The sequence below is a fragment of the Leptosomus discolor genome, chromosome 7 (genome assembly GCF_034619465.1).
Source record: "Leptosomus discolor isolate bLepDis1 chromosome 7, bLepDis1.hap2, whole genome shotgun sequence".
Lineage (NCBI taxonomy): Eukaryota > Metazoa > Chordata > Aves > Leptosomiformes > Leptosomidae > Leptosomus > Leptosomus discolor.
The window spans coordinates 12233734-12261473 of NC_141397.1; the positions used below are offsets into that span (position 1 = coordinate 12233734).

At 47.9% G+C, this 27740-nt stretch overlaps 1 protein-coding gene across 1 annotated transcript; it reads right to left on the minus strand.

The window, feature by feature from the left end:
* Positions 1 to 14167: 14167 nt before the first annotated feature.
* Positions 14168 to 27722, minus strand: LOC147415075 (ankyrin repeat domain-containing protein 26-like). Its single transcript, XM_086468519.1, has 12 exons — positions 27688 to 27722; positions 27367 to 27550; positions 25679 to 26632; positions 23971 to 24123; positions 22912 to 22971; positions 22796 to 22815; positions 22420 to 22513; positions 19091 to 19203; positions 18536 to 18671; positions 16859 to 17140; positions 16416 to 16651; positions 14168 to 14405 (listed from the first exon to the last, which is right to left on the minus strand). Exons 1-12 carry the CDS (start codon positions 27720 to 27722, stop codon positions 14168 to 14170), a joined length of 2505 nt encoding a protein of 834 aa, XP_086324645.1.
* Positions 27723 to 27740: the final 18 nt, after the last annotated feature.

Consider the following 27740-nt stretch of genomic DNA (forward strand, 5'->3'; position numbering starts at 1 on the left):
GTTTAAGTTCCTTTTTGGGATCTTCAATTTTTTCTTTCAAGGCCTCATTTTCCTCTAAATATTCTCCTTCTTCCTCCTGGTGCCTAAGTCTTACTTGATCAAGTTCTAGCCTTAGCATAGCAATCTCATCTTGTAGTAACTGTTTTTTGTGCAACAGGTCCTTTTCTCTCTCAGTGTCGGATTCCTGAATGACAGGGGACAGGAATAAATAGCCAGTTGGGAAATGAATCTACAAAACCACTTCAGCATCAAACGGCGTTTTAACATTTCTCACACTGAAGCGTGGCTTCAAAGAGGAGAGTGAAATTTCAGGTAATACATAAGGTACTGTATGAACCCGTGCACGTGTACAATGTACACACACAGCGCAAGTGTAACATACCCTTAGAGAGCAAACGAACATCCCACAGACACAACGCCTTTTTTTTTTTTTTTTAAGCCAGCAACCAAATAATGAAACTACTTAAAATATCTCAAGTATAAAGCTTTGAAAATAACTGTGTTTTAGCGTATGTGCATGCTTTAAAACATTCCCTTGGAGGTTAATTTAGCCCTGTTACAACTCTGGTAAGAAACAGGGCTAAAAAAGGGTATTTTCCTTCTCGTGCCATCTTTCATCTTCTATCAGTTGTCAAGTATCTTCTTAACACGGATCCTTTCTCTAAGCTGTACAACTTCATCATCCCTGGAATGCAGTAGCCTTGTCATGATCTGGCAAAGGAAAAAACCCACCTGACCACCAAAAACCCCAGCCCACTGGTGAACCAACTGTTCTCAACTACCCTCAAAATTTGGCAATAGTTATCCAATGCTTCTTCCATGAACAAAGTACCTCCTTCTTTAGGCATACTGGAATACGATGCCATTGAAAAGAATCAGCCAGTAAGAATACAAGCCTTTAACTCACTATTTAATATACCTGTTGCAGGAGCTTTCTCGGTGTTAACCACTCCATCGCTAAATCCCTTGAGCGTAACTCAAGTTGATGTTTCTCCTCTATCTCTTTACAATACGCATCTTCTTTCCTTCTTAGTTTTTCTCTTGTTTTTCTCTTAGTTTTTCTCTTTTCCTCTTCCCGCTTCAAAGTAAATCTAGGATTTAACAGAATATTTGAGAAAATAAAGCACCGATATAAAAATTAGATATTCCACATTAGGAACTTGCCGAGTTCATATTTTTACTGTAATTTTTACTTTTTAAAGAATTCTAAATTCATTCCATTAACCATGATATCAGTTGCACAAGACAGGGTATAAATCGCTGAGTGATTGCTTGAATTTGCGCACAGTTATGTACACCTATTCTTACGTTAAAGCTCAAGACAGCTTGACTTCTCCTCAGAGATACCTCTTCACCATGCTAAAAAGCCCTACCTCTCACAGTCTTTCTGCAGCTCGGAGCTTGTTCTCAGTTCTCCGCACAGATGCACATTGTCTACGTGTGTCTGCACCGCCAGCCTCCTCACTAGCTGTCCTGCACTGTCGCACATTCAAAATAGAAAAGATACATGACACACACATGACATAGGAACAATATCTACGTGCAGTATATGCATCTAGTGTTCTCCACAGAGAAGCTGCTCTACATCCCTGTCGCTTCCTGCATGACCCCCAAAGGACAAGGCACTCAGCGCCTGAATGGCAGGGGTAACAGAAAAAGCCGAGGATGCAAGAACTCCACAAAATGTGGACATGGTTCTCCGGGGTGTTGGCTCGGTGTCTGGAGAATGTTGTGGGCTCACCCCTTCCAAGAGTTCAGCCTTTTCCCTGTCACTCTGAGCAACACGCTTTTCCAGGTGGGATCTTGACTTCAACTGCTCTTCCCACGTGCTATGCGAGTCCTTTGGTGTCAGAGCCAGCACTTTCTGCTTTTGCATCTGTGAAAGCAACAGTGGCAAAAGAAAAAATTGAGGTGACCGGAAAGACAACGCTGCAAGTGACAGCAGTAACTGAAATGGAAACAGGCCTAAGCTCTCCTCTCCCCATGCAAGATCTAGGGTTAAGGTTAAGGCGGAGTGTAAAACACACCTCGGGAAACACAACCAAGAAGAGCAATTGAAGCTGCTGGAAAGAAAAAACACTCTACAGTGCCAAGGTGAGGTTACAGCTTTGGGGGCTAAGACGACATGCACACGCACAGACAAAATCACCCTGCAACTTTCTTCCAAAGGTCCTCCAGCGTTCATAATGATACGTAGTGCATAATATAATCACTCCTCTAGTGCCCACTACAGAAACTGCCCTAACCCCACGGCTTCTTAACACCCCAGCTTCCTGTGGACCCCCTGTCTGCTCGCTGGCAGGGCAGCATGAGAAACAGAGAAGGCCTTGACACTGTGCAAGTACTGCTCAGCAGTAACTAAATCAATCAACCCTGTGTTGCTAACACTCTTTTCATCACAAATTCAAGCCCCAGACAAGCTCCCATGAAGAAAACGAACGAGTGTCAAATCCTTACCTTTTAGAGCATTAAGTAGGACTTGCTAAAGTAGCATGGGAAAACTCTCAACACCAGAAAGCTGGGGAATGGACCAGGCTGCTTTCCGAGCAGCCTCTATTCAGCAGAACGAAGGAACTGAGCTCCCCTAGGCTCTCCAGGAAAACCTCGTCTTAATATTTCCCTACAGATACAGGCAACTAGGCTCAGGAGCTCACAAAAAGGCAAGTTTATGAGCAGCTTACTGAGGCAGAGGCTTGCAGGTCTCTCTGAAGGGCTTCGATCCTACTGCTTTGTTGCTGGACTGTAGCTTCCAGTCTGGCGTTTTCATTTTCAAGGCTTAAAAAGAAATACAGCTCGTATTACCACCAGAGCACCAATTCTGAAAGAACAGCGTGAAATAACATAATCTAAACCAAAAGCATCTTTCAAAATCTTGTATCAACTTCCTGTGATGCTGTTGTTTCCACACAATCCCAGAAAGCAACACAGAGACTTTGCTTCACTGTGTTACTCTCTTACCGTTGCACGTGTTCATTCAGTTGTTTAATAGGAGTATTAGTCCCAGAAGATGCCAACAGGGGGTCCTGCAGTTTCTGGGAAGAAGCTCTTTCTTCTCTTTCCTTATTAGCCAAGGCAGTCTCCAAGTCCCGAACATAATGCTCAGACTGAAGACGCTGCTCTTCCAACTCCTGCAGCTGTATAATCACAGTAAGAATCCACATCAGCCAGGTGAGCTTTTCTATAGAGGAGTCAACTGCTGCTGAAGCATTCAAGCACCGCAAATATCTGCACATACCCTCTACTCAAAGAACTAATCATTTCAAAGATACTCCAACCCCACTTCTACTAGCAAACGAACCCCACCTGTGTTACTTCATCACCTTTTATACTGGCCTCTCCCATCCCTCTGCTGATTTCCTCCAGGACAGTTCTAAGCAGTGACACTGCCCCTCCTAGCCTTCTGGTGACTCGTGAAACTCTTGCTACCCACTTGTTTGTTCCTCCATGAAAAACAGGAATTAAAAAGTTCATCTTTGTCCTAAAGTGGCTTCACAGCTCCCTCATAAGGGGATTTAAGTTGATTGCTATTTCAGAACGCCGAGGCCCCTGACTTCAGTTTTTGTAAGAACACTACAAAAGGCGGTCCCTGCCTCAGAAAAGAGCTTACAGTGCACTTGCAAGATGGCTGCTTAAGGATGCCAAACAACAGCAGGGCCAAAGGGGGAAAATAAAGGGTGAGATGCTGCTTTGGGCATACACTGCAAACACCCCACCTACAAACAAGCCGAAGGTTTGACTGGCTTCAAGAATGATGACAGAGGATCGTTGTTAACTTCCTTAGATCTCTCTCCTCCTGGCTCCCAGAACACTATGTTGTCCTTTTTCATGACGTTCAGGAAGAAAGTGCCACCCACAGGATTATGACAGAAAGTGACAGGCTTTCCATACCTCAGCTTCAACGCTGTCCAATTCCTTTTGCAAGCACAGTGTGTCCTTCTCCAGGTCACTCTGGTAGCACACAGCAACGTCCAGTGAAGCTTGTGACCTCAATTGCTTTTTAAGAGCATTGACAAGCTTCTGCTGCAGCTGTGTGACCCAGTCCTAAAGAAATGTTGTTACATGAGCACAAAGAATTCGATAAGAACATGTGAATATGAGGTGGGCTTTTACTTAGCTTCCATAACTAGATCAGCCTTCAGAGTGAATTCAAAGATAAGAAATGTTGCCGGCTACCAGCAGGCACCTCTCATTTAATGCACAGTCGGTAAGCCCCACTTAGAAGAGCGTAACGTATTCCACATACCTTCATCGGTGGCGATCTCTCAAAATTGTCATCAAGGTTCAGCTGGCCATCCCCTTGTACTAGAAAGCTGACGACATCCGCATGCCTGTTGGCACCAGTGAGATGCAGAGGTGTCCTAAAAATTAAACGTACGAGCTCAACAGAGACGACAAAAGAACCAAAGCTGTGTTGCCTCCCAGCCCTGGGACCCTGCCCAGGGTCTGCTCCTCCTGCCTCCTGCTGCTGCTGCTGCAGTCCTGCACTGGTCACCCATAGGGCAGAAGAGAACTGGCGATGCCTGAACCTCCCGCAGCAACAGCTGCCAGAAGCAACCAAGGTGTCCATCAGCGGCCTACAGCCCCTCACCTCTTCCCCTGGTCTTGCCGGTCAATGCCGACTCTCTTCAGCCAGCAGCGCCAGCAGCTGAGCCAGGCCAGGTCGCTGCGGGCAGCCGTATGGCGCAGCCTGCCCAGGTCCTCCTCCTGGAGCTCGTAGGCGCTGGCGGCAGTGGCGGCAGCAGCGCAGGGCTGGCCAGAAGTGGTGCCGGAGGGCGACTGCTGCTGCTTCTTGCCGAAGAGCCCCATGACCCTCTGCATGCTGCGGCGCGTGGTGCAGTGCACGGTGTGGCGCGGGCACGGCCACGCTGGGAGCGACCCGCAGCAGGAGGCACCCAGCGGGCTCTTCTGGGCACCGGACAAGGCCAAGGATGAGGGCGAGGGCCAGGGTGAGGGCAAGGGCGAGGAGAGGCCCAAGGGAGACGAGCTCGGCCCGAGCAGTGGCCGCGGCCTGGAGCCCCTGAGGCGAGGGCAGGGAGGCACCGACGCTGCCAGCCCGGGAGGTGCTGCCGCTCCCCCGGCGGCGGCAGCAGCACGGAGTGTCTGCTGGGCTCGCCAGCAGACGGCGGGCAGCCCCGTGCCTGCGCAACGCTTGGGGCGAGCAGGCTCTTTGGCGTCACATGGGGTCGTTGGTGTGACGCCGCCGTGCGGGGTCGGGTGGGTCCCTGCCGGGCCCTGGCGGGCGGGAGCGAGGGCGGCCTGGGGCGCGGCGCGGGGCTTGAGAGGGCTGCCGGGGGCCCCGGGGCGAGGGGGCTGCACCCACGCAACTGGGTCCCCCGGGTGAGGGGCGCGGGCTGTGCCCGCCTGGCCGAAAGCTGCAGCAGCGGCTGGAGCAGCTGGGCCTCGCCCGCTCCTGGTGTCCCTCGGCGCATGGCCAGGGTGCCAGGACGAGGCGGGGTGGGGTCAGAGCCCAGCTGGGGCAGGCAGAGCCCACGGGAGCTCATGGCAGATGCCCACTAATTGCCCCGCCTGCCGCGCTGGAGCTCTAGCACGATGCGCTTTCCTCCAACGAAAAGGCGGCCTGAACTTCCTGCAGTGTGGCAGAAATCAAGGGCCCCATCTCGCTGTGCTGGTGGCTGCTGCTCCCCGCCCCTGCACAGGATCCCAGAACAGCTGAAGTGCTCTGGTCCAAGTCCTCTCCTCAAGCGGGGCCAAGTAGAGCCAGTTGTCCAGGACTATGTCCAGCTGGCTTTTGAATGTCTCCAAGCATGGAGACTCCACAACCTTCCTGGGCACCCTGTGCCACTGCTCTGTCACCCTCACGGTAAAAATGTGTTTCCTGATGTTCAGAGGGAACATCCTGTGGTGCAGTTTATGCCCGTTGTCTCTTGTCCTATTGCTGTGCACCACTGGAAAAAGCTTTGGTCCTTCCTGTCACGGTCCACTCAGTGGACTCGTGATGGTTCGTTTGCTATGATCTCAAAGTGCAAAATTAAGGCGACCACGCCAAAGGGGTTTGCTTCAATCAAACAGTGAAACTTATTGGTCGCCCGTAAACTGGCGTGCATTAGGTAAAGAGTGTGAAAGGAAAGTGAAAAGAGCAAAGAGATTGATAGCTACCGCCACGGGTCCAAGGCGTCTATGGTCCCGGATCCAGGCAGCATCCCGCCGGTCCTAATGATCATCATGATCCTTGGTGGGGAAAGCTTCCAAAGTTCGGTTGCTGAGGAGCCATCTTTTATGCCAGGTAACACACCTTGCTCCTCCTCTGTATCTCGGCTTCTTCTTGGCTCCATCAATGCTGATCAGTCTTTCTTGACAGCAGTTATGTGGTCCACCTGGTCAGCTCAGGCTCCTCTCTGCTACCAGAGAACGGCACGGCACTCTTCGTGCCATGCAGCTCTCCCTCCTGGGGTGTTCGTACCGCATTCCGTTCTCGGGATCAGCAACTGTGTCTCAGGCAGGCCGCTGCAGACTCATGCCAAGATGTTAGCCTAACTTTTGGGGTACCTTATTGTCCATATCCCTGATGACAAGGTTCACAGAATCACAGAAGGTTAGGGGTTGGAAGGGACCTCGAAAGATCATCTAGTCCAACCCCCCTCCCAGAGCAGGACTGCCTAGAATAGATCACACAGGAACGCATCCAGGTGGGTTTTGCATGTCTCCAGAGGAGACTCCACAACCTCTCTGGGCAGCCTGTTCCAGGGCTCTGTCACCCTCACAGTGAAAAAGTTTGTCCTTTTTTTAAGGTGGAACCTCCTATGCTCCAGCTTGCAGCCATTGCCCCTTGTCCTGTCACCGGACATCACCGAGAAGAGCCTGGCTCCATCCTCCTGACACCGCCCTTGACATATTTATAAACATTGATGAGGTCACCCCTCAGGCTCCTCTTCTCCGAGCTAAAGAGACCCAGTTCCCTCAGCCTTTCATCATAAGGGAGATGTTCCACCCCCTGAATCATCTTTGTGGCTTTGCGCTGGACTCTTTCAAGCAGTTCCCCGCCCTTGAACCGAGAGGCCCAGAACTGGACACACTATTCCAGATGCAGTCTCACCAAGGCAGAGTAGAGGGGGAGGAGAACCTCTCTCGAGCTACTGACCACACCCCTTCTAAGACACCCTAGGATGCCATTTTCTGCCTTGGCCACGAGGGCACATTGCTGGCTCATGATCACCCTACTGTCCACCAGGACCCCCAGGTCCCTTTCCCCTACGCTACTCTCTAACAGGTCAGTCCCCAACCCCAAGTGGTACAACACTTGCCCTTGTATTTCTTTACGTTTCTCCGTGCCCAGCTCTCCAGCCTGTCCAGGTCTCTCTGAATGGCAGCACATCCTTCTGGTGTGTCAGCCACTCCTCCCAGTTTCCTGTCATCAGCAAACTTGCTGACAGTGCGCTCTGTTCCCTCGTCCAGGTCACTGATGAATATATTGAATAGTACTGGTCCCAGTACTGACCCCTGAGGGACTCCACTAGATACAGGCCTCCAACGAGACTCTGTCCCATTGACCACAACTCTCTGACTTCTTTCCTTCAACCAATTCACAATCCACCTCACTACCTGATCATCCAGACCACACTTCCTCAGTTCAGCTGTGAGGATGCTGTGGGAGACGGTGTCAAATGCTTTACTGAAAGCAAGATAAACCACATCCACCGCACCACCCTCATCTATCCCCCTGGTTATGTCTTCATAAAAGGCTCTCAGGTTGGTCAAACATGACTTCCCCTTGCGGAAGCCATGTTGACCACTCCTAATGACCATCTTACCTTTGATATGCCTAGAGACACCATCGAGGATAAGTTGTTCCGTCACTTTTCCAGGGATGGAGGCGAGGCTGACTAGCCTGTAGTTACCCAGGTCCTCCTGTTCCCCACAACTTAGCAAAGATGATGGAGAGTGGTTCAGCAATGACTCCCGCCAGCTCCCTCAGCACCCATGGATGCATCCCAGTTGAGACAATGCTGTTTTCCAGACCGACTCTCACACCTCCCTTCAGGTACTACAGACATTGATGAGATTCCCCACAAGCTTTCCCTTCTCCTGGCTGAACAGTCCCAGCTCTCTCAACTTTTCCTCATGTGAGATGCCCCAGTCCCTTCCTCAACTTAGTAGTCCTTTGTTGGACTTTCTGCAGTATGTCCATGTCTGAGGACACCAGAACCGGACACAATACTCCCCTCACCAGTGCTGAGTGGACATCCACCTCCCTAGACTTGCTGGCAATACTTTGTCTAAGGCAACCCAGGATACCATATTCCGTTTTTGCGACAAAGCAAGGACACTTGGCTGGCTCATGGTCCACCAGGACCCCTAGGTCCTTTTCTGCAAGGCTGCTTTCCAGGTGGATGGCCCCCAGCAAGTACTGGTGCCTGGGATTGTTCCTTTTCAGATGCAGGATGTTACAATGTCCCTTGCTGAACCGTGTGAAGTTCCTGTCAGCCCATTTCTCCAGCCTGTTGAGGTCCCTCGGGATGGCAGCACAACCCTCTGGCATACCAGCCACTCCTCCCACTTTTATGTCATCCGCAAACCTGCTGAGGGCGTGCTCTGCCCTGTCATCCAGATCATGAATGAAGATTTTGAACAGGACTGGACCCAGTATTGACCCCTGGGGTGCGCCGCCTGTCACTGGCCCCCGACTAGACATTGCACTGCTGATCACCACCCTCTGTGCATGGCTGTTCCGTCAGTTTTCAGTCCACCCTGCTGTCTGCTCATCCAGCCTGCACACACATCAGCACCTTTTCTGTGAGCATCTTATTGGTGACGGTGTCCAAAAGGCCTTACTGAAGTCCAGGTAGACAATATCAACTGCTCTCCCCTTGTCTACCAGCCCCGTCTTTTTATTGTAGAATTCTATGAAGTTGCCCAAACGTGGCTTCCCCTTGTTGAAGCCATTCTGACACCTGCTGATGATATTGTCAGTCATGTCCCTGGAAGCGGTTTCTGGGATTAGCTGCTCCATCACCTTCCCAGGGATGGAGGTGAGGCTGATCTGCCTGCAGTTCCTGGGTCCTCCTTCTTGCCCTTCTTGAAGATAGTGGTGACCTTTTCTTTGCTCCAGTCTTTGGGCGCTTCTGCCAGTCGCTGCAATCGATCACAGATTATCGAGAGTGGCTTCACGATCACATCAGCCAGTTCCTTGGCAGTCGTGAGTGCGTCCTGTCAGGGCCCATGTATGTCCAGTCTGCTTAAGTATTCCCTGACCTGATCCTCTCCCACCAAGAGTACATCTTCCTTGCTCCAGATCTTCCCCTGGTCTCTGGGACCTGGGATTCCTGAAGGCTGGCCTTGCTCGCAAAGACGGAGGCAAAGGCGGCACTCAGCACATCTGCCTTTTCCATGTCCTGTGTAACCAGGCCCCCCATCTTATTGAGCGACTGGCCCACGTTTTCCCTGGTCTTCTTTTTGTCACTCACGTGCTTAAAGAAGTCCTTCTTGTTGTCTTTGACATCTCTGCCCTGATTCAATTCCATTTGGGGTTTAGCTTAAGCTGCCTTTGATTTTCGCATCCTCAGCAAGCCCCTTGTTGTTAGTGAAGGTGAGGTCCAGCAGAGCACCTCTCCTTGTTGACTGCTTTATCACTCGGAGGAGGACGTTGTCATCAGTGCATTCTGGGAACCTCCTGGATTGCTTATGTCTTGCTGTGCTGTCCCACCAGCAGATATGGGCGTAGTTGAATTAATTATTCATATTATTAATTCCTCTTGCTTGTTTCTGCACTACTTGGGGCAGCCTCGAGATTCCTGGAAAGAACAGACACTGAAATAATTCTCATTTCTATTAGTGTGTGCCAGGAAGAGCTGGAAGGGGCAGCTTTACTGAAGGCCTCTTTAAACATTGTCCACCTGGTTTCAATCAAATCATCCAAAGAAAAAGCAAACCTCTCCTTCAGAATAGCTGTCTCTTACTCATTACAACACCCAGTTAAAAGAAAATAAAGGGGCAGAAGTCCCATTGCCTGATGTCATAAAGACTACCAGCTCTGATTCCTGGTCTCACCTCAGAACACCACTAAGGAGGGGAGTGCCAGGCACCCTTTTCTCTGCTAAGCACAGCCATCAGGCTCCTTAAAAGGCATCAGAAGAGCTGCAATGGGGATTGTGATTCCAACCTGGAAAGGAATGATGTTGTCAGGGCAGAAGTCCCTCACATTTCTTAACAGCACTTTTACTACAGCTGCCAGCCAGCGTGTGCTAGTTTCTTGGGTACAGACTGGCAGGCCTGAAGAGGCATTGCTGCTTGTTTTAAATGTACTTGGGAGCTTTCCTGCGTGCTTAAAAACAAATCTGGCCAGACCAAGGGCACATCCGAGTCCTCATCAAAACGGATACGCGCCGTAGGGCCGTAACAACTGAAGGCAAGCAGAGGTACCCAAAGGTTCACAGGGCAGACGGTCCACAGAACTCACTGCAGACTAAAAGGGAAACATAATTATTCAAAAGTTAGTACTCCCTGCAAACTAAACCTGTCTGCAAGCTGAACACACCAAGAGGCTGCAGAAACACGTACTCAACACCTTAAATGATCTTGTGAGGAGCTGCGACAGAAACAAGCCTTACTTGTTCCTTACACCCGGCCACGTTGTTGTGGCTGCTGCCGGTTTCGCCTGTGGTCCCACAGTTAAATCACCCGCGGGGGGTTGGACGTCTCCGTAATACTTTTCCTGTCCCACTGGTTGGTCCCAGGTTCCAACCCCTTTCACGCGCGCCACTGTCCTCTCTTCAAGGACAACTGCTGCTGGACTGAACCTCTGGGTTTCCCAACCCCATGAACTAAGCAGGCTCCTGCTCCTGTAAGGGAAGTTTTCACAGGAACTGGCCTCATGATTGATGGGGGCCACCCCTAACAGGTACAGCAAAATTTCACATGTTCTTTATTGACCTGAAAGCCATGATAAGAAAAAGACCCAGAACTGTGGCTTATTTAAACACTAACTTCTCCTGGTGGGTCTGAGTAAATTACACTCAGTACCTCTTCCATGGCACCTTCCCTCAGCTGAGGGCTCCCGGCGTCTTCTTCCTCTTGAGTTTGGTGTTTTGAGCCTGTTCAATACCTTTAAGTCCGTGCTCTGGCCTTGAAGGAAAATTTCCAGTTGGCTAAAGCACATGGGTCAGCATTCCCCAGCCTTATGACACCTGGAATTTTTTGCTCCTTTTAATAAAACGAGGACATTTCAGAGATACCTTGTTCTTGCCTCATTTCTGAAACTGTTTTCTTTCATATAGTTTCATCCAACACTCCTTCCTCTCAGATGCAACTCCACAGCAGGATCAAGCAGATCAGCTCTATAAACAAAGGAGTACAGATTTCACTCTCCTTGGTTTTATACGGGAATTGTGCACTCTCTCGTCACAAAAAAATCCTAATCACCACAAACTAAGCATTTCTATTATGTCACGGTAATTTCTATTATATCATGCTATCAGTTTATTTGAAAGCTACGAGAAATGCAGTGTTAGTTCTCTTTTGAGCTTTTGAAAATAAAGCTTTTGTTTATCAACACGTAAAGGGCGAGTGTCAGGAGGATGGAGCCAGGCTCTTCTCGGTGATGGCCAATGACAAGGGGCAAGGGGTGCAAGCTGCAGCACAGGAGGTTCCACATTAACATAAGGAAAACCAAAAACTTTTTCACTGTGAAGGTGACGGAGCGCTGGAACAGGCTGCCCAGAGAGGTTGTGGAGTCTCCTTCTCTGGAGACATTCAAAACCCGCCCGGACGCGTTCCTGCGTGACCTACTCTAGGTGGTCCTGCTCTGGCAGGCAGGTTGGACTAGATGATCTTTCAAAGTCCCTTCCAACCCCTGACATTCTGTGATTCGACCTGCAAGTTTATCAACGCAGAAGACTCAGAGAGGAAACAAAAATTAACTCAAAAGCAAACATTTTATTACTCAACTTATATCAAAAGAAATATAACTCATAAAACATGTAAAAGTTCTACAGGTGGGGGATTAATTGGAATGCAGCCCATCGTGAATCTCTGAGCTCTGAACTCTTGTATTTCTTCAGCCAACAGCTGGCTAATGGGTGTATACAGCTCCAGCTCTTCCAGCACACATTCGCTAGCAAACAAAAAAGAAAACCACAGATGAAGGTGAAATTACATTGTCAAAACAAACCCACCAGAGGCTATTGCCTACTTTGAATCCAGAGCCAGGTTCAAATTCCGGCTACCATGAAAATTAACGAAATTAACTGGACGATCTTGCAATATAAATGAACAGGCACTGCATTACATAGGAAAATTAAGAAAAAAAAAAAAAAAAGAAGAAAAAAAGAGAAAAAAAAGGGCTAAGTTTTTCTATAGAAGTTTTTGGAAAAGAATCGAAGGGATAATGCTGTCCCAGGGGCTCTGACAAGTCCCGAAACCTTTGTTTCCTTCCTTGTCCTCCCGCCCGCAGCTCAAACCCCATCTTCCCAATAATACCACAGGTGTCGAGTGCCCAGCCCAGGTTCAAAACAGGGATCACTTTCTTCCCAGGCCAGCAGGACCCCAGAGAACCAAACGAAGCAGTGTTTTCCGTGGTTCTTACTGCATGTCCCAGCCTCCCCCTCATGACCATGTCCTCTGCAATACCTCTGCACGGCCGACGGACAGACAATATCAACGGGTCCATCTCCGCTTGGTCCCATGATGGTGCCTGCCAACGGAAAAAAAACATTAAGTCGTTAAAATGTGAAGCAACGCCGCATCAACATGAACTGCAAGTGGAACCGTTCGAGTGGTGGCGATCAGCAGTTTGAGCAGAAAAGGCGGTTTTTCCCCCCGCGCTGAGCCGGTCCCTCCGGGAGCTGAACCCAGCGAGCTCCCCAGGGCAGCTCCGGAACCAGAGCTCCCCGGGACCTCCTCCTCACGGCGCCGCGCCGGCAGCAGCTCAGGGCACCGCAGGGAAGGGGCTGTTTGGCTCCCGCTGCTTCCCCGGGGAACTGCCCCAGCCCGCGACGAGACACCCGCAGCCGCAGCTTCCCGAGACCTGCGTCCAACGGCAGCTCGGCCAACCGCTCGGCTGCGGAGCTCCCGCCGGCAGCGGGCTGCGCGGAGCCCCGGCGGCAGGCCCGGCCCCGGGGGCAGCCCCCACCTCCAGCCCCCCGCCCGCCCGGCCGCCCGCCGGGCTAGAGGCTGCCCAGGCAGCCCGGCGGCCTCGCGCCCCCGCCCTCGGCGCCGCCGCCGCCCTCGCCGGTACCTGGGTGCCGCGGCGCAGAGGGCCCGTCGCCGCCGTCGCCGCCGCCGCGGCCGCCGCCGGGAGGGTCGGTGCGGCGGCGGCCCCCGAAGAGGAACCGGCCCACGGCCGCCGCCGCCCAGCGCCGCCCCACGGCCGGGAGAGGCGGGCGCTGCGCGGCGGGGCAGGGCTGCGGGGGGGCGGGGGAGCGGCGGCAGGAGGAGCGGGCCGGGGAGGAGGAGCGGGCCGAGGAGCGGGCCGGGGAGGAGGAGGCGGGCGGGGCCCGGCCGGGGCCCAGCGCCCGCCGCGCCACCGCCACCGCCGCCGCCGCCAGCGCCGCCAGCAGCGCCACCGCCGCCAGCTGCCGCGCCGCCATGTCCGCTCTCGGGCAGCCGCCGGCAGAATGAGCCCGAGGGCCGCCGCGTCGCCCGCGCGGGGCCGGTTGCTGCTGACGCCACAGTGGCCGTCACCCGGCAGCGCGGCCGCGCCCTATCGCGCCAGGCGGCCGGGCCGGCAGAGGGCAGCGTCGCCCTGCGGCCCGCTGGCCGCCCGGAGCGGGCGTGGGACGAGGTGCAGTCCATGCCTTGGTAGAGATTTGTTATCCCCTTTTTTCAGTGGAGAACCTCGATCAAAAATGGATGCTTTGTCAACCTTCTCCTTCCTTTTGACAGAGCACCTCCCTCACTCTGAAGTCTGAGCCTGTTTGACCTGGACTGGCTCTCAGCCAATGCGAGACAAAGGCTCTGTAGGCGGACACTCTGTAGGCGAACACTGCTTTGGAAAACATGCCACCTGCCACGAAAGACTCGAAAGGAGATGTTGGGAGTTGCATTTGAAGGGACGTCTGCATCATGACGTAGCAGTAGTTCATCAAGGCACTAGTTTTTAGTGGGACCACCACTACGTCAACACAAAGGAGGGCTCTCATTACGAGGCAGCAAGCCAGGCCCTGGCAAGGTGCAAGCACCGGGTTTTGTTCACTCTAATTGTAAGGTATTGGCCTTACCAGCTGCCACTGCTGCCCAGGTTGCTAATGGCTTCAGCAGGAGAAGAATGAGAAATTTCCGTCGGAAATAAGATGGACGATCGCTGTGGGCTTTTTGCTTTTGACTTGGGTGACAGCGCACAAGGCTGACACTCCATGCTAACCGCTGCTCCACGCTGGATGACAAGGGTGGGCACCTGGTTACACAGCTTGTGTCTGGCCTCTGTGGCATTGGGGCATGAGGTAGAGACAATCCTGAGGAGGGGAAGGGTCACGTAGTGGAGCGAGTCTTACACGGTGTGAGAAAGTTGACAGACGTGTGCTTTCCAGGCCCCCAAGCGATGGGTCATCTGTGAGCTTGCTCAGTCAAGCAGTGCACTCCTCCAGCTATTCCCATGGGCTCGTGAAGCTAAAGAAAATTCCTTCTCCCTTCAGAGAGCTCTGCACCAGGTAGTTAAGGCAAATGCTCTAAGAGTAGAGAGAAGTCTCTGTCTATCCTCACCATCGTTTCCAAATCTCATGATACGATGTTATAACGTTCACCATTCTGTGAGGGATGTGCCACCACACTGACGGCTAATTACAGTGCATACTTTGACCAGATGTATTGCAGAGGTTGCAGCATTGCTGCAAAATTAGACAGCTGTGAAGACTTCCTGAGGACTAGTTAACTTTACCTTTTCATGTAATAACACATAGCAGGAACGACAAAAACAAATGCCTCCTACGCATAGTATATGTCCTGCACTGAAGTCTAAAGTGAGAAGTTACGTGATCCTGTTCATATCGTCCCCTTTTTGAAGCATCCCTTTGTTGGTATTAATGTAGTAAAACAAGTTCCAGCAAAGAAGCTGCTAGAGGGAGGATCAGTGAAGAAGGAAAAGGTGTCTCGAACCAAAATGTCTGATGGGATTTTGCACTCATCATAAAGTCAAGCATTTTAAAGAAGTCCTAGATACGATACATTAAATTTTAATGAAGAGATTAGCTGGGAACTTCCTATGCCACAGGATGCTTGATCACATTTTCTCTTGTAAAAGAGTGTAGTTACACAGTTCATTATTTAGATGTCAGCATTTTTTGGTCTTTGAGCACTCCTGGAAATTTGTACAACCCTGAGGACCAAAAGTCTTCACCCCTACCACATGCAGTCGTGTACTGTTTTGGCATATTAGACTGTATGGTTTGGAACTATGCATGGATTTGAACTTCAGGCTAAAAAGCATAACCCTGCTTATGGATACTCTAGAGTATTTCCAAATGCTTACCTTAGCCACGTAGGCTTCAACGCTGTTTCTTGATGACAATGCATTCCCGGTAGAGCTTAGGAAGCTTCCTCCTAGATTGAGACTTCTGTTCAGTGCCAAATTGTTGCCAAGATGTCCCAGTTCAGCTGAATACAGAACTGGACTTGCAGGCGCACCTCCACTGACAACGCTGCTTGCGATTACGGATTTGCTTCTGTGGTGCTCCTGAAGGAGCTGAGCGTGCACTTCTGCTAGTCTCTCATTAGCTCTGAAACATTCAGAAGCAGAGAAAGAATTATCTTCAGTAGTAACACTGTCACAACATGAATCTCCAGGTCTTTGACTATTATTCAACTTCTGAAAGTGGAAGGGATGATGAGCATCCAAAAGAAGAACATCGCTTGACCTGAGGTTTTTTGGAGAGCCTGTTTCTAAGAAGTCACAGTACCTGCAAGGAGCAGCAAGAGTTACCCACACTTAGGACTTCTCAGCGTTAGGGCTGTTGTGGATGCAATGTGTTTACATAGCTTCTTCTGAAGGCTGTGTCACCTGCGTAAGAACTCTGGGCCACCCTCCCTTTCCCACAGAAAGCTCAAACCTCAGACACACTGCTAAAATGGAAGCCAAAAGAGATTTGGTTTGATATGTCACAGAATCAAAGACTGTTCTCTGAAGGACCTATCCTTATTCCAGCAGAACAGAACGTGAAATTTATCGTTTCTGCCACAGACAGAATAAGAGGAGGAGATTATTAGAGATGGGCAAAAAGGCTGTCTGTTAAAACACCATCAACTTAAACAACACCCTGTTAATGCCATGATCAGTGGTATTACTGCTGGAGCAGTAAAGAGAAACAAATGAGGCAGAAGGGTCTTGAGGTACTTTCCTCACAACTATGCCATTTTATGCTGACATACGTCATGCTGACCAGATGTAGAAAAGGGAGTTTAGGAGGAAAATGCATGAGTAAAAAGTAATATATTATTACAGCTGCAAAAAAGAAAAAGCATGGACTTACCTTTCCAGTTTATTTGCTAGGCAGCTCCTCGTTTTTACTTCCTCCAGGTACAGCTCTTTGTACTTTTCCACTTCTGCCTGTGCCGATTCTCTTTTAAAAACACTGTCTTGTTGCATATTTTTTATCCTGTCCAGTTCACATTTGAGGTCTCTAATTCTCTCTTTCAGCTGGTTTCCCAGCGATTCGTGATGACTGGCTCTGATTTGTTCTAACCTGTCCTGGGAGGCTGCCTGCACCTGCAGCAGATAATGCACTTCCAGTCACCGCAAAGTAAAAGAGAACTCCTCCAGCCAGTCAACTGCACGTACCTAATTTCAAGGACCTGCCTTTACTTAGCGAGGCAACTGTGCCTCCTCACCATCATCAGCAATGAAAAATAAAATACTAAAAAAATAACCAAGTGTGTAATGGAGACTACAAACACAAGTGAGAAACCCACCTACCTGCAAAAATAGATTGACTTCTTGTAGTTTTTGTCTTATTTCTTGGCCAGCTCGTTCTTCCATCTCTCTTTTATATTGTTCTATCTGGCTGCGATCCACCATGTTAGTCTCCAGATGATGTTTGAGGTTAGCCACCTCTTCTTTCAGCTGGCATTTGCTCTTCTCCAGTTTTTCCTGTTTCCCATGCATGGTGGACAACTGTTCTCGCAAATCCTGATTTTGTGCTTCTACCTGCTTGCGCTTTTTACACTCTGTCTCCAGTTGCTGGGAAAGTTCACCAACCTGTAGACAGCAAAAAAAAAGAAAAAGGAACTCAGAGGGATTTAATATTAGTAAATTCTGTGAAAATCCGTAAAGGGGTTGGCCATGGAGACTGAATTTGTTGTCTGCTGACTCAGAATTAAAACCAATAGATCCCAATGGTCAACCTCAGCTCCATCTTCCTCTTCCCCACTCCAGAAACATAGCTTTTCTATACTTACTGAACATAAAACATGATGTCCTGTCTTTTATTAAAAGAAAAAAAAATAGTGGAGGAACTAGCGTAGTAAAGACTTGAAAAGAGTCTCTAACAGAAAGTAGAAACTTTGCACTTATTTGAAACTGCCTAAATGTAATGCACTTCCCTGAGATTCGAAATAACTGTTCCAACAGAAACACAAAAACACTACCAACTTTTGGACTGAAAATGAGCTGCCGCAAAGGCAGTCGACCCATTCTGCAATACCTTCTAAAATCAAACGTAGCTCTGAAACGTGGCTGCTTTAGCAACAAATCCGAGTAACGAGCGGAGAAGCAGATAAAAGGTTACATGCTGCTAAAACAGCCAGAGCCCCCTCAAAAGCACTTCTGGAAGTCTTCTGCTGGGTCCCCATGACAAGGGAAAGACGGGCTGTGACAGCTACTAGGGAGCAATAAATTGCAGATTTTTTTTCTGCATCACCTCAACGCATCGTGCCCTGGGAAGCAACAACACTGTTTGGAAAAGCAAAACCTGAACTGCCTCCTGGTGAACTCGTGCCTAAGACAGGGCTCAAGGGGGGCTCTTGGGCAGAGCCAACTTCCTCCAGTTGTTCGAGTTACGGTCGCGTTACTTCCCTCTCTTCCAGAGAAGGAACTCATCTGTCAGACGTCGAAGATGCTGCCACAGCCTCCAGCTGCAGCCAGGCCTGTGGCGGGCCTCAGTGCTCTCAGCCCCAGCCCTCCCCCATGGGCGTGATGTCGTGGTAGGACTGCAGGCCTGCCCGGCCCCATGGACGGGCCTGGCGATCCGCATTCTTGGCTGACCCCGCTGACTGTCACCAGACCTGTTCTGCTCTTCTTGGTGAGGGCATGTGGGACTGCTCCCTGGCCCGCCAGGTCACGGACCCTGCCAGCCTTGCTGTGATGCTTGGCTCGCCCTTCCTCTACAGAACAGCTTACCCTTGATGTGCCCTTGCAGATACGGCTTTGCTCAAAACGTTTTCATCTTTACCCATGATGGTAACTACGTCGCTATTAGGTACAGTCATCTACTACCGTAACAGTAGAAGGAGCATCAAGAAAAGTCAATGAATTCCAAAATACAGCCATGAAAAAAAAAAAAATCTACATGAAAAGCAGTATAGGGAAAGAATAACACAGGTTTCAAAAGAAGAAACACCACCACCAAAAAACCCCAAACAAACCAGTGCTCACCTTTGTTCTCAATCTATCAACTTCATTGACCGTTTCAGAATACCCGTTCTTCACTTCTCCCTGCAAATTAAGCTGGGACTCTCTCTCCTCATACACTCTTAGTTTCTTCATAGCTCTGTTCAGAAGCCTCTTCATCCTGCACAGTAAATTAGTCAAGAAAACCATGAGGCAAAGGAACAACGGGCCTTTTTCACAGACTCTCATGGAAAGAGCACAGACATGGCTGGCTTTGTCTTTAATGTGCTTGATAGACCAGGATTTACTGAGAAAAACCAGCACTCCCGTGCCACAAATCCCTCGGGGGGTGCAACTTTCACCTCAAAAGAGGAATAAGAGGCAGACTTCCCTTCCAGGAAAACCGGAGGGCAATTTGCATTTGCAGTTCTTTTGGCAGCTCTTGGAAACTACAGGCACGTGTACAGAAGCATCTTGCAAGAGCTAACAGGGGGCTTGAATTCACTCACAAACAGTTACGTACACCTATTTTTACACCAAAGTTCAGGCAAGCTTGACTTCTACTTAGGGATACCTGTGCACCATGCTAAACAGCCCTACCTCTTACAGTCGTTCTGCAGTTCGATGTTTCTTTTCATTTCTTGGTCCAGATGCAGTTCCACTGTGCATTTCAACTCTTCCAGCTTCTTCACTTTCTTTCTTTCACTCTCACACTTTCAAAATAGAAAAGACACATGACACCCCCCATAGGAACAGTTTCTACGTGCAGTATGTGCATCTGGTGTTCTCCACAGAGCAGCTGCAGCACATCTCTGTCTGTTTGCCAAGTTCCACAGAACAGCAAGGGACAGAATTCCTGGCAGATTTCCCATCAAACAGGCCAGTACCTAACAACAGATGCCCCCACTAAAGCAAAGGCCACCCTCTTCTAATGCTTCAAGGCAAAAAGGTGGAAAAGAGGCTGGACAACACTTTCAGCAGTTCCTCAGCTCATAGCAGAGGTTACGTAGGTACACACAGCATGGGAAAGCCCAAGTCCATCTAAAGCTTTCGTGGGATCTTCAACGACCAGCAGGCAGGGGCTTGTGGGGGAATTTGATCTTTTGGAATTCTTTAATGGTTTACTCCCCTCTGCCATTACCTCCATCTCTTCTTTGTGGGTACGTACTTATTCACATGTTGTTACTCCTCTGGGTGTTTTCTCGGCCAAACCAGAGCAGAGCTTGCAGCAAGGAAAGAACTGGTGAACTGCAGCATTGCTCCATGTGCTCAACTGATAGCAAACCACACTGGGAGCCCCGCCCAACAGAACCACTCCAGAACTTACACAAAGAGACCCAGCTAGCTTTTACTCACTTCCTGGATGACCCCCAAAGGACAAGGTACTCAGCGCCTGAACGGCAGGGGTAACAGAAAAAGCCGAGGATGCAAGAACTCCACAAAAAGGTGGACACGGTTCTCCTGGGTATTGGTTCGGTGTCTGGAGAATGTTGTGGGCTCACCCGTTCCAAGAGTTCAGCCATTTCCTTGTCAAGCTGAGCAACACGCTCTTGCAGGTAAGATCTTGACTTCAACTGCTCTTCCCACGTGCTGTGTGAGTCCTTTGGTGTCAGAGCCAGCACATTCTGCTTTTGCATCTGTGAAAGCAACAGTGGCAAAAGAAAAAATTGAGGTGACCAGAAAGACAACGCTGCAAGTGACAGCAGTAACTGAAATGGAAACAGGCCTAAGCTCTCCTCACCCATGCAAGATCTAGGGTTAAGGTTAAGGCGGAGTGTAAAACACACCTTGGGAAACACAACCAAGAAGAGCAACTGAAGCTGCTGGAAAGAAAGAACACTCTACAGTGCCAAGGTGAGGTTACAGCTTTGGGGGCTAAGACGACATGCACACGCACACACAAAATCACCCTGCAACTTTCTTCCAAAGGTGCTCCGGCGTTCCTAATGATATGTACTGCATAATAAAAATCACTTCTCTAGCACCCACCGCAGAAACTGCCCTCCCCTCACTGCTTCTGTACCAGCTCTACATCTCCTGAGAGCAAGAAAATGTTTTCAAATTGGCAATGCTATTTATGTTTCTATCCAAAGGGACAAAGGTTTGCCTAATAGATGCACTTGAGTGGAACAGAACTTGCTGATTCAGTTCAAGTATAAAGAATGCAAGACGACTCGCCGCTTTTAGTGGCATTCTGTAAAAAAAAGAAGAAGAAAAAAAAAAAGGACGTCTACTGATCTACAGAAAGTTGTCGCCCTTACAGAGTAGATGAAACGCTGGGTCTTACAATGGAAGCCAACATGGTGTCAAGGGCAAACTGTGACAAAACTGCAAAGGTAACATGGATCTCCCAAGTCCAGTCTCCTCTCTCAGCTTTCAATCACAGACCTCCCTGCTGCCCTCAACATCCATCCTCTCCACCATCTGCCGTGGGTTAACCCTAGTAGGCAGCGGAGCACCACAGAGCCAGTTGCTCACTCCCCGCAGTGGGATGGGTGAGAGAATTCTTCTGACAAATCGCGCTGATGAACACGAGTATCTTTCACACCACACCACAGATAAAAAACACAGCAGTGGGGAAAGAGGAAATTTACAGCCTTTTTCCTTGAAGGGGGCCTTGCCCTAAAATCAGAAGGGTATGTGTCAGCTGAACTGTGCCTACACAGTCCACCTGAGCTTTTCATCAATTACCTGCACACGAAAAATTCAATGTCTAGGACAGTCATTCACAGAAGCCATTTGTATACCTGCTGCTGGTGGTTTTCCTCTGCAGCTGCCCGTCTTGTCCCTAAGCCAGTTATCAAGTCTTCCAGGCGGTTATGAACCTACAGAAGCATAAAAAGAAGCAAGAAGACACTCTCTGACTTTCCAGACTGACGTTTACACCTCATTACCAAAAATAAATATTACATACGCCTCGTCACCTCTATTCCTATAGTATTTACACCCAGCACCAATGATCAAAACGGCCTCAGTTTGATACCACTGTGAAATTGTTAGCAATCACCACCTCTGCTGTTTACTTCAGGGAGAGAGAACACCACAGGGGATACAAAGAATCTTCAATGAATACAGGCAGGAGTAGCTTTTCCCATCCGCAGTACATTTGAAAACCATGCCTTTTTAAGCACAGGAAAAGGACCAGCATCATGACTGCCTTCCCTCTTCTCTTGTCAAGATCAGCACATCAAAAAGTTCAACTTTCACATGTAGTTATTTTCACAATCTCTTTAGCACTAATTAAAAAACTACAGTGGTACAAGAACCCTAGTTCACCGGTTTCAATACAAAAATACTTTGCTTCATACAGGCCACAGATGAAAGCACCTTATCTGAGCTAAAATTAACCACTGGGTAGGGGCAGTGTGAAATTCCAAGGCTCGCACTGAGTTCTGCAAGTGCTATCACAGGCGCTTCTCTTCACTGGTTCATAAAAGCACACACACACCAAGTGGCCAAAGGAAAAGCAATCCTGCACAGCAGCAGCTCTGGGGACTATCACTTTTGTTCCAGGTCTGATGATGCCAGCCAGGGCTCCACCACACAGTGCTTGGCATCAATAACCCCTGTGCAATTTCCATGAGTTAACTCGGATGAATATCTTTAATGATACACATTGCAACAAGTGTCTGAAGCAGCACCTGATGTCACAACTGGTCTAAAGCAGCCAATAGTTACACCAGCGTATCAGAGTCAAATGCTCACCTTCTAGAGCATTAAGTAGGACTTGCTAAAGTAGCATGGGAAAACTCTCAACACCAGAAAGCTGGGGAATGGACCACGCTGCTTTCCGAGCAGCCTCTATTCAGCAGAACAAAGGAACTGAGCTCCCCTAGGCTCTCCAGGAACACCTCGTCTTAACATTTCCCCATAGGTACAGGCAACTAGGCTCAGGAGCTCACAAAAAGGGAAGTTTATGAGCAGCTTACTGAGGCAGAGGCTTGCAGGTCTCTCTGAAGGGCTTCGATCCTACTGCTTTGTTGCTGGACTGTAGCTTCCAGTCTGGCGTTTTCAATGTCAAGGCTTAAAAAGAAATACAGCTCTTATTACCACCAGAGCATCAATTCTGAAAGAACAGCGTGAAATAACACGATCTAAATTTAGGAGGTATGGTGGTATTAGGTCAACGGTTGGACTTGATGACTTCAGAGGTCTATTCCAACCTCATGATTCTATCATTCTAAACCAAAAGCATCTTTCAAAACCGTGTATCAACCTGCTGCGATGCAACAAGGCTATCCTGTTGTTTCCACACAATCCCAGAAAGTGACATAGAGACTTTGCTTCACTGTGTTACTCTCTTACCGTTGCACATGTTCTTCCAGCTGTTTAATAGTAGTATTATTCGCAGAAGACACCGACAGGAGGTCCTGCAGTTTCTGGGAAGAAGCTCTTTCTTCTCTTTCCTTATTAGCCAAGGCAGTCTCCAAGTCCCGAACATAATGCTCAGACTGAAGACGCTGCTCTTCCAACTCCTGCAGCTGTAAAATCACAGTAAGAATCCACATCAGTCAGGTGAGCTTTTCTATAGAGGAGTCAACTGCTGCTGAAGCATTCAAGCACCGCAAATATCTGCACATACCCTCTACCCAAAGAACTAATCATTTCAAAGATACTCCAACCCCACTTCTACTAGCAAACGAACCCAAACTATGTACTTCATCATCTTTTATACTGGCCTCTCCCATCCCTCTGCTGATTTCCTACAGGACACTTCTAAGCAGTGACACTGCCCCTCCTAGCCTTCTGGTGACTCGTCACACGCTTTTCTACCCACTTATTTTCTCCTCCATGAAAACATGAACGAAAAAAGTTCATCCTTGTCCTAAAATCACTTCACAGCTCCCTCATAATGGGATTAAAGATGATGCTATTTCAGATCGCAGAGGCCCCTGACCTCAGTATTTGTAAGGACGCTGCAAAAGGCGGTTCCCGCCTCAGAAAAGAGCTTACAGTGCACTTGCAAGATGGCTGCTTAAGGATGCCAGACAATAGCAGGGCCAAAGAAGAGGGGGAAAAAAAGGGGTGGGGTGGGTGTGTATATATATATATATATATATATATATATATATATATGCATACACAGAGTACGTTACAGAAGCACTCAGAATGGACAACGTGGTACTTGGGGGAGTGGGAGGGACGTGGAGGCAGCATAAAAAAGCTCAAATGCAGCAGTCCAGTATTTCTACTGTTCTTCAGAAATCAGAGAACCTACTTGGCCAAACCAAATGACATAAACTACAGAAACATCCATTTAATTTGCAAAGCACCTTCGGAAATACAAACCTTTGTCCAAGTAAGGACATAGTGTCCTCACATCAAGGACATGGACACCAAGTTTCTAAAACAGTGAGATTCACTCACCCATCATTAAATCTATCCTGGTGAGGTTTTTTCCGACGATTTTACGAAAACATTCACTCCTACTTTCAACAGCCACGCTTAGATTTCTTTCTACAGTTACAAACATTATGTACCTTAGTTTTAACCTTTTCCAATTCCTTTTGCAAGCGCAGCTTTTCTTCCTCCAGGTCACTGCGGTAGCGCGTGGTAACTTTAAGCGAGGCTTCTGACACAGATTGCTTTTGAAGAGCATCGGCAAGCTCCTGCTGCAGCTGTCTGACCATGCCCTAATGAAACCGTTAAATGCACATGAAAAAAAGCTGTAAGAACAAGAACGATGCCTTTACTTTAACCTACTTGGTTATACAATTAGCCTTGTCATTGGATTGAACTCAAAGGTATGAAATTTTGCCTGCCACCAGCAGACATCTGCACAGACAATGACTTCCACTTTCTCAGCTGAGCAGCTCCAAACTATCAACAGCTCTTCATGAAGACTTTTGTTTCCTAATAAATCAAAAAGGCTCAAGTATTATTCTTTTCAGAACAATACACAAGCACACACCGCAGTCATGTATTTTTTTCTACCCAAACCCAAAGCAATCTGTTGCGATGTAAGAGCCATAGTTTGACTGCAGCTATTGGCAAGTGAAGAATAAGGTGCTTATCTGACACATGCAGGTATTTACCGCACTCAAAGAGTCTGGATTTGCTACGAAGGAGGAAATGTAATTTTAAATCACTATTCAAATCAAATCATCAAGGGAGACAAACCTTCTACCCGTGTCTAAATACTTATTTGCCAGAAAGTAAAGGAAGAGCAGAGAAAACGCATAAGGCAACTCTTAAATCATTGCTCTACCTGGAACTGGTAGAGAACTTGATCATTAGAGAAGACCCTACCTAATCCTAGGAACTTACATAATAATGCATTCTCCCATTACCTATAGCTTTTTCAACTGCTACCTATTCCTCACTACCCCCGCCTTTATTCTCTTCCTCCCTTTTTCTTGACAGAAGCCATCTACCTACAGAAATGGGAGCAACATTGGTTCATGCATGTTTGAGCAACAAAAAATTTTGCCGGTGTTCTGCATAAGAGCATGGTTCATACTGATGTGTGGTGTGAATCTGCAGAAAGAGAGTTTAACTGATTTCCGCATTAGCCTTCAGTCCTGCTAATTAGTCTTTCACAGAGCCACAAAGAAAGAACACATTTAAATATGGCTACACATGATAAAATAGAGAACAGAAAGCTTAGGTCAGTGTCTGAAATGAACTTCACGAGGAACAGGCAGGCGCCGTAGACCCCCAAAACACATACATAAATTAACACCTGCACACTACTAATACCCTTCGATTTTGATAGTAATTTATGGAGAAGCCATGTTTTTTTCTCCGTAGGAGCTTAAAAAGCATCCCCCAACACTTCACTTGCCTGCATCTTCGTTTCTCAGCCCTTGCATATTGGATGGTTCTTCCTTTTATACCACTCTTATTTGTGTCATCAGTGCAATACATACGTAAAACCCATGAAATACAAAAACCATTCTAAAGGGCATAAAGTGGACTAAGGAAAAGAGATGAAAGAAGCTCTACAGAAGAATCACCATTCCTGATCAAAGCTTAGATTGGATATCTTTTCCCTGTTCTTTGCTCAGGTGTGAGCAGTAGCACCCTTTTTGCCAAAACCTTCCACAAAGCCAAGAGAAACACAACAAACCAGAACAAATCAGCATTCCTTGGTTCCACGCATATAACCTATACCTAGTATGTTTCGAACACAAAATAATTTCCAGAACAGAAAGAACAATTTAAAGGCTTTCAAAGTGGATACGCTACCTCTCTTTCTACTTTGTCCATCTCAGATTTAAAGACTTGTTCTCTCAAAGCAGTACACTTGGCATTTAATTCCTTGTTTCTCTCTTCCACTAGGCAAACTTGCTTTTCAGTATCAGCTCTGAGTTTGTTGAACATATCATTAAACCGGTCCTGCACATCGCGCACTGCTTTCTCTTTGATGATCCCCTGGTTCTGCACATCTTCCAGTTGCTGACGAAGCAAAAGGTTTTCGCTCTGGAGCTGGGCCAATCGCTCCTGCATGGATTCCTGCTTTAGTACAAATTTGCTCACTTGATCTTTCTCAAGTTGTCGAGCGTGATCTCGTTGCTTTGCCTGAGCCTGGGCTTGACTTAATTCCTTTTGTGTCATTTCTAAGAGCAATGTTTTTTCCCTGAGTGTTTGTTTTAACTGGAGAAGCTCGTTTTCTAGACTATTAGCTTTGCTTTCAGCTTTACTCAGCTGCTGAGACAAGCTCTTGTTGGTTTCTTGCACATCAGAGAGGTCGTGATGGAGCTTGTCTTGCAAGCGAAGCCGTTCATCACGTTCTCTCTGAAACATTTGTTCAACGTCAGTTTTCGATGACTGGTGACGTTCAAGTTCTTGCACAGCAATGTTCAGGCGGGAACGAAATGATTCCATTTCTGTCTCTAGTCTGTCTTTGCTTTCTTTTGTCTCCTCAAGTTTGGAAGCCAGCACCGCAGATTCCGTCTTTAGTAAGTTCAGCTGTCCGTCGTACTGAAAAACTGTTTGTGTTAAGGCTTCCTCTTTCAGTTTAAGTTCCTTTTTGAGATCTTCATTTTTTTCTTTCAAGGCCTCATTTTCCTCTAAATATTCTCCTTCTTCCTCCTGGTGCCTAAGTCTTACTTGATCAAGTTCTAGCCTTAGCATAGCAATCTCATCTTGTAGTAACTGGGTTTTGTGCAACAGGTCCTTTTCTCTCTCATTGTCGGATTCCTGAATGACAGGGAACAGGAATAAATAGCCAGTTGGGAAATGAATCTACAAAACCACTTCAGCATCAAACAGCGTTTTAACATTTCTCACACTGAAGCGTGGCTTCAAAGAGGAGAGTGAAATTTCAGGTAATACATAAGCTACTGTATGAACCCGTGCACGTGTACAATGTAGACACACAGCGCAAGTGTAACATACCCTTACAGAGCAAACGAACATCCCACAGACACAACGCCTTTTTTTTTTTTTTTAAGCCAGCAACCAAATAATGAAACTACTTAAAATATCTCAAGTATAAAGCTTTGAAAATAACAGTGTTTTATCATATGTGGATGCTTTAAAACATTCCCTTGGAGGTTAATTTAGCCCTGTTACAACTCTGGTAAGAAACAGGGCTAAAAAAGGGTATTTTCCTTCTTGTGCCATCTTTCATCTTCTATCAGTTGTCAAGTATCTTCTTAACACGGATCCTTTCTCTAAGCTGTACAACTTCATCATCCCTGGAATGCAGTAGCCTTGGCATGATCTGGCAAAGAAAAAAACCCACCTGACCACCAAAAACCCCAGACCACTGGTGAACCAACTGTTCTCAACTATCCTCAAAATTTGGCAATAGTTATCCAATGCTTCTTCCATGAACAAAGTACCTCCTTCTTTAGGCATACTGGAATACGATGCCATTGAAAAGAATCAGCCAATAAGAATACAAGCCTTTAACTCATTATTTAATATACCTGGGTTTTGAGCTTTCTCAGTGTTAACAACTCCATCTCGGAAACCCTTGAGGGTAACTCAAGTTGCTGTTTCTCCTCTATGTCTTTACAATACGCATCTTCTTTCCTTCTTAGTTTTTCTCTTGCTTTCTCATACAGCATTTCCACTCTGAGACTCTTTTCCTCTTCTCGTTTCACAGTAGATCTAGGATTTAACAGAATATTTGAGAAAATAAAGCACTGCTATAAAAATTAGATATTCCACATTATGAACTTGCAAGGACAAACCACAGAAATGTTCATAAATGTTTTCAGAGTTCATATTTTTACTGTAATTTTTACCCTTTATAGAATTCTAACTTCATTCCATTAACCATGGTATCAGTCGCACAAGA

Excerpts from the sequence above, each read along its gene's own strand:
- LOC147415075 (XM_086468519.1), bottom strand. The coding sequence starts at position 27,722 with ATGGTTAATGGAATGAAGTTAGAATTCTATAAAGG. Across the intron at positions 26,633-27,366 it reads TGAGAAAGCTCAAAACCCAG|GAATCCGACAATGAGAGAGA; the intron begins GTATATTAAATA and ends CCTGTCATTCAG. Across the intron at positions 18,672-19,090 it reads CTGCAGAACGACTGTAAGAG|GATGAAGAGGCTTCTGAACA; the intron begins GTAGGGCTGTTT and ends TTTACTGTGCAG.